The sequence below is a fragment of the Benincasa hispida genome, chromosome 9 (genome assembly GCF_027475165.1).
Source record: "Benincasa hispida cultivar pf3 chromosome 9, pf3_genome.v1.1, whole genome shotgun sequence".
NCBI classification, from domain to species: domain Eukaryota; kingdom Viridiplantae; phylum Streptophyta; class Magnoliopsida; order Cucurbitales; family Cucurbitaceae; genus Benincasa; species Benincasa hispida.
Window position 1 is genome coordinate 59,841,876 of NC_143486.1, and position 6,900 is coordinate 59,848,775.

The following is a 6,900-nucleotide window of genomic DNA, read 5'->3' on the forward strand; positions in this document are numbered from 1 at the left end:
TAAATATAAAATTGAGTTTTATGTCTAGTAGATAAGTGAAACAAAATACATCAATAGGTCAATGAATTATTAGATACAAAATTGAAAATTTAAGCACCATTTAGTAACTATTTAATTTTTGAAAATTAAGATCACGTTTACCAATCTACCATGAAATTTGGTTTAACTGAAATGAGATTTCATTGATGGATGAATCCTGATAGGCTTGAATCACAAACATAATTAGATTGCTTTTGATCACATTTATTTAAAATTATGAACCAGTCATATTTTACTACTATCATTATTGTTTGACCAAATGGTAAAAGTAATGGTAACAATAAATGTGGCAGATTCATAATAGCGGTAAAGGTAGTGGGTCCTACATAATTTTCAACGATAATAAGATTGAGCATACTCCATTTCTCAATCATATTACCTTTGGTTACAAATTTGAAGATGTTCCCCACAATTCATTACGATTATGGAATACATATAAACAACAACAAATGTAATCAATTGGAACCCACATTTCATATTAACATCGATGGGTTATGTTTCACTTAGGGTAAACATAGTCTAAGTATACTTCCTCCTAATTTCGTACAATAATTTTCATTTTCCTTAATTAAACAGTTGAATTCTTAGCTAAAATTCGTAAAAAAAAAATAAGTTTTTTTAAAACTATTTTTTTTTTTCCAATTTTCAAGAATTGGATTAGATTTTGAAAACAAGAGTATAAAGTTTTACAAAACAATAAATTTAGAAATATAATAGACGTTTATAAACTTAATTTTTTAAAAAAAACTAAATAATTTCAATTCTTAGAACATAAAAATAAAAAATTTAAGATCTATCGACACAACTAAAAGTTTAAGACTTTATCTTAAATTTTTAAAAGCATACTACCTACTTAACACAAAATTATAAAAGTTCGTGGACTTCATTTTCCTTAAAAGAAAAAAAAAATCATGGATTCATAGATATTAACTAAATATTGAAATTAAAATTGAATTTTTATTCATTTTGGGATGGATCTGCCTTCTATTACATACTTGTCGATATCCCCACTTTTTGCATTAACATCAAAGCTCTACCAGTGAAATTTAAGGGGGGGAAAAAAAGGAAAAAAAAGCCAAAAACCCGTCAAAGGAATCGAATTGAATTCACAATTCGAACCTTGTGTCCTTCGAGTTTGAACCCAAAAAGGATTTCGATGAAAGAAGAAAAAACATTAAAGTGGAAAAAAATAAAGAGGCAAAATTCTCGATTTCTTATGCAGGGGAAAGTGACACCTGTGGTTTTTGTGGGTATCAAAAAATGCACAAAAAATCAAGCTTCGTCTCTAATCGGCTTCCATCTGCCAGATACCTTTTCCATAACAGTAACCCAAATTAGCCTCATTGCCATTACTATTACATGCCATTCAACCGCAAAGCCGATGCGTCATCCTGTTCGAAACGCCTCGACGTTTTCAATCGTTATAACAATGAACACCAGCTCCTGATTCTGTTGGGTTTTGCGAGAATCACTGTTTTAACATCTGGGCTTTGTCTAAAACTTGTGGGATTTTCGCAATGGAGGACGGAGAGTACTCGAAGGAATTGGATATGGCGGTTCGTGTTGTTCATTTGGCTTGTGCTCTTTGCCGGAGAGTTCAAAAGGGTTTGCTTGAAGCCGGTAATTCCCAGATTAAGGCCAAGGATGATGATTCTCCGGTGACAATTGCCGGTATTCTTTCTTTCTTTTCTTCTTTTTTTTTTTCTTCTTTTTTTTTTTTCCATTGTGTTTTGCTTTAACTTTGAAGTGGGAATTGCGTGTTATATGTTCATGTGTTTGTTTGGCTAATGGAAAATGCGAGAAATTGAAAATATGCAATGTATTAATACTTTGTTGAGATCAGAAGACAAAAGTCTAATGTAGCCATTGTGGGGAGACAGGTTGTTTTCACCCATCATTCTCTGTTTTTGTAATTAGTTTCATGATTCCTCACATTGTCCGAAGGCCAAGTATTTATGATTTTATATTGTTAGGTTTGTGATAGAGACCTTTAATTTTATTGGACTAAAGGGTATTGGGGACATTTTTGTACTCTGTAGTTTGCTTTTGAAGTAAATGTGCATGGTTGCCTCCAAACATCCTTTTTTTTTTTTTTCCTTCTGTTGCAGTCTTTCATTGTTTATTCTCAGTTCTTTCCTATTTTCATCTGTACTGTATATCCTTTATAAGTTGTTTATTATCTTCTATATTATATTGATGTATTAGGAAGATGACACACAGAATCTCTCCAGGTCATTTATCACCTCTTAAATTGATGTCTATGAATTTAAACGTTTGTGGTGAATGTTGAGGTTCTGAAAGTGATGCCACAGTTTTCATGCTGCTACACGATTCTAAGTTGAAAATCCCAATTAATTTGTCGTTGCATCAAATCGAATACTGTTTAGCGAAAAATGGAAACATGTGAGGTTGTTGATAATATTATTTGCAGTTATGATGAATAGGAATTGTGAACAGTGTAAGACACAGGTTTCATTAGTGTTGGAACTTGGTCAAGAATATTGGTATTACAGAAGGGTGATTTCTAGCATTGGTTGACTGCTTCTCTATTTTATGCATTTATTATTGTTATTATTCATTAGACGGGGTTACGATGGTGCAATCTTTCATATTGACCTTTTAATTTAGAAACTTTTTTGTGGTTCACAAACTTGGTTTGACATAGATAGGATTTATTTTATATCTCAATCTTACTCTTTCAATCAATAAGTACCCAATGCTTTTAGATCTAAAGAAAAAAATCTGTTAAATGCTTGTCTGCACCATTAGTTTGGGTGGCTACCAGAGGTGCAGTTGCTAGGGCAGATTTTATCTCACTGAGGAATCTAAATGTTTGTTAATGATAATAAGATTGCATAATTAGTTATCATAGTTTCATTCATTTTACCTATTTTTGTCATGTTTGAAACTCAACCTTGTCTGTTCCGATGATGGCTACAAGCTCTTCTATTCTGTATCCTTTTCTTGTTTGTGAAGTAATATTCAGAAGAATTAAAGTAGGTAGTGCCTTAGAAATATAACAGGCCTTGACTCTTTTTTTATGTTTTGTTTACCAATAAAACTCGAGATATTCAAATTTAATATTTTAGGATGTTGATTAACCAAGAGGTATTGAAGTTGAAATTTTTTCTTTGGTAATTGTTGATAGAGGTTATTTGCCTTATATTTACTCTGTTTATATCTTCATCCTTCGGTCCATTAATCGGTTTTTCCTATGGTTGGGTCAACTCATTAACAGATTGGAGTGTACAAGCAACTGTTAGCTGGATCCTTTCAGAATACTTTGGAAGCAAAAATGTATCTATTGTTGCTGAAGAGGATGTACAAACTCTTTCTAATCCGGATTCGAGAAGTCTGTTGTCAGCTGTGGTAAAAACTGTAAATGAATGCTTAGCTGAAGCACCAAAATACGGTCTTCAGAGTCCAGCTAGAGAACTTGGAACTTCTGAAATTCTCGAGGCTATAAGCCGGTGTAATTCAACTGGTGGCCCCACAGGAAGACATTGGGTGCTTGACCCTGTTGACGGAACGTTAGGTTTCGTCCGAGGAGATCAATATGCCGTTGCTTTGGCATTGATTGAAAATGGTAAAGTAGTTCTTGGAGTTCTTGGTTGTCCTAATTATCCGTTGAAGAAGGAATGTTTTCATTATCACTATAAGGTATCCACGCTAAAGTTATCACAACCATGTTCTGATACCTTGGAAAAAGGTTGTGTCATATATGCAAAGAAAAGCTGCAGTGGGGCGTGGATGCAGCCATTAGTCCATGGCGATAAGAAGCTTGAGTGGCCAAATTCGGCTAGCCTTATTCAGGTTTCTTCAATTGATGATCCAGCTCTTGCCACTTTCTGTGAACCTGTGGAGAAGCGGAACTCAAACCACTCGTTCACCGCGGGGCTGGCTTACAGTGTAGGGCTTAGGTGCGCTGTCAATATTACTTTTTTGGTTCAGTAAATAGATTTAGAGAGGAAATTTTTGACTGACTGGACTACAAGGTAGACATGATAAAACCTGTGATGTAGCATTCAAGAATCAACAAATAAATGAAACAGCATCTTCTTATTCACTTTTTTTGGTTAAAATACTTGGAGAAATCAACTTCATAACAGATATTAGTTGCAGAACAAAAACTTTGCCAAACGTTAGTTTAAGTTAATGAATTCTTTTTATCATCAAACACTTTTGAATGAACATTTTGATATGTTTAAGCAGTTTATACATATTAACTTCGGGCTTTTTATGCAAAACATGTGGAGAGCGCTGGTTCAAAATGGATTCTTTTGCTTGTCAGTATTTAGGTCACTTTAACTCCCACACTCACACACTGCTTTAGGATGATTACCACTAGTATAAGAAGGGATTTGGATATCTTTATAACACACAATTTCCCGCAACCTGAACTGCCCCAGTGGCTGTAGTTATAATTTCTCTTGATGGTTATACTTATGTGGCAGGAAGCAGCCATTGCGAGTCTATAGTATGGTAAAGTATGCTGCCATTGCTCGTGGTGATGCTGAGATTTTTATGAAGTTTGCAAGGACCGGATACCGAGAGAAGATATGGGACCATGCTGCTGGTGTTATCATTGTAGAAGCAGCTGGAGGTGTGGTAACAGATGCGGGAGGTCGTCCCTTGGATTTCTCGAAGGGCGTGTACTTGGAAGGTCTCGATCGGGGAATAATTGTTTGCTCAGGGCCAATCTTACATGAAAAAATCATTGGAGCAGTCTATGCCAGTTGGGATTCTTCCAATCTATAAAATCTTTTGCCTGCACATGATTGCATCAACTGACTGGTGTTCGTGATCGAAAGGATCATCGTAGTCATTAGGTACTTATTTATACCAATACTGATACTTCTGATTACAATCTCTTATCTCATTGAGCCATTTAAATAAACTTTGTTCATATGTTCAGATTGGGTGGCTGCAATGTGATCAAATTTTCTTGATATTTGTTCTACTATATTACTTTCTAGTAGAACAGATCTGATTTGATATATCCATATATGCTTTTTTGTTTTCTTGATTTAATACAGAAAGCAACAAAGCAGAATGCTTTGGAAATGCACCAGAAAGATTCTCATCCAAAACTCTCCTCTTTTCCCAGCTGAAGAACCAAAATTAACACGTGTTTCTTCATTTAGAAACATCCAGCTTTTTGGATGATTTTTTCCCCTTTAGATCAGGTGTTTAAGTTCTCATCCTTTAATTTTATTTAATTATAAAAAGTTTTTTTTACCGATTAAATATCCACTTCCCTTTTTCATGTGAAACTTATACCTAAACATCATATGGTTAATGACCTCAACCTGGGACTAATAAACACACTAACCTATTTTCATGTAAATGGAAAATGAACCATGTATTTGATATAATATAACATTCCTTAGGATATGATTAATTTAAGAGGTTTGATCAAAGGATGAGGATTATTATGCGTCAAGTTGCAGTAACATCCTCTCCACATTTCATTTCCGGCAGAAATAAAATATGAGGATCTCTAGCGTTCTAGATTACGCAGTATCAGAATGCTCTAAGATTGCTCAAGCCTCAAGCATTCTAATATAAAGTTCTTATGGCTCCCGGCAGAATTGCACTACAGTCTCCGCCGATATGGATGGATGAAGCAATTCAATCTCCATACTGTTTCAGGTCAATTACCTTAGCTTTTCTTAAAGGCCCTATCATTTTAAAAAAGCTCTGCTTTTCTTTTAGAAATATCTGTTGGGATACTAGTAGGTTGTTTCAAAAGTCCCATATGATCCCTCTTTTTCCAGTTTTTCAATTTTGGAGTGCTCTGATAAGGATAAGCCTCGATATCAGAAGGAACTTTGGAGAACCATCACACAACTTATTTTTCAAATATGAAGAGATGGTTGAGAAGGGTCTTTGATTAGGGAAAATTTGTACGGATGATAGGGTCCCACTCGAAATTTGGATTCACTTTAAAAAACACTTGAAATTTGACCTTTTGCTGATGTCATCACTATGTGAATTTACCACTTTAACCCTTCGTTCCTCTTCCTTCTTCCATTTCTTTTTTGCAGCTTTTTTTTTTTTTAATTTTTTATCTAAGCTACCGTTTTTTCCTCGCTTGCTTCTCGTACAAAATTCCTCTCTCCATTTTTTTCATCTAACACCCCTCGCATACGTTTTGAGGTCAAATAAGTACTTTCACGTGTGGATGATGTTAGCAAAATGTCATTTTCCATTCATTTTTTAAAGTGAGACTAAATTTCGATTGGGTTCCTAAGTAGGGGCCATTCGTACAAATTTCCTCTTAAGAGCCTTTGTGTCCTTAGACTTATATAACATAATAGAAGAAATCAAAAGTTTCTCATAATGAATGTTATAAAGCTGCTGCTGTTGCTTATTGCTTTCTAGCCTACTATAATCTTTCCCTTCTCTATTCTTTCAAACTATTTGCGAAAACCTTTTTTCCAAACTCGTTTTCTAAAACCGTTTTCTCTGAAACGGGAGTGGAGGTTGCGAGAGGCACCCGGTGTGCTATTGGTGTTCCGTATTCGAATTGACTGATTTGTTCGTGAGCGGAAATAAGTGCCGCACAATCGCTAAGTAAAACTTTTGAAAGTGCGATTGTGACAGTTGGTATCAAAGCCAAGTCGGCTTGTAGAGTTGAGAAGTTATGATCATGTCTGCTACGAAGCATTGGGCAAGTCTCATGTTGACCGATTGGTCGAGATTGAAGAGAAAATGCTTCTATAGTTCCTGATCAGGTTTGGTTCCTAGAGACTCGGTTACAGGAAGTCGTTGACAAGGCCGATGAAATTGATGGGGTCGTTTGCCACTTAGACGGGATGCCCGTTAGGGAATTGTTGACAAGGGTTGATACCCTAGAGG

General features: G+C 35.1%; 1 protein-coding gene across 2 annotated transcripts; it reads left to right on the forward strand.

The window, feature by feature from the left end:
- The first annotated feature begins 1,065 nt into the window (after positions 1 to 1,065).
- HL (HAL2-like protein) lies at positions 1,066 to 5,129 on the forward strand. Of its 2 annotated transcripts, XR_005483857.2 has the most exons (4): positions 1,066 to 1,710; positions 3,278 to 3,959; positions 4,494 to 4,868; positions 5,076 to 5,129. XR_005483857.2 is itself a non-coding variant. In XM_039041181.2 (3 exons), the coding sequence occupies exons 1-3, from the start codon at positions 1,557 to 1,559 to the stop codon at positions 4,795 to 4,797; spliced, it is 1,140 nt and encodes a 379-aa protein (XP_038897109.1). In that variant the 5' UTR covers positions 1,066 to 1,556; the 3' UTR covers positions 4,798 to 5,070. The 2 variants fall into 2 exon arrangements, 1 of the variants encoding a protein (XP_038897109.1); XM_039041181.2 differs by lacking the exon at positions 5,076 to 5,129 and having other exon boundaries at positions 4,494 to 5,070.
- Positions 5,130 to 6,900: the final 1,771 nt, after the last annotated feature.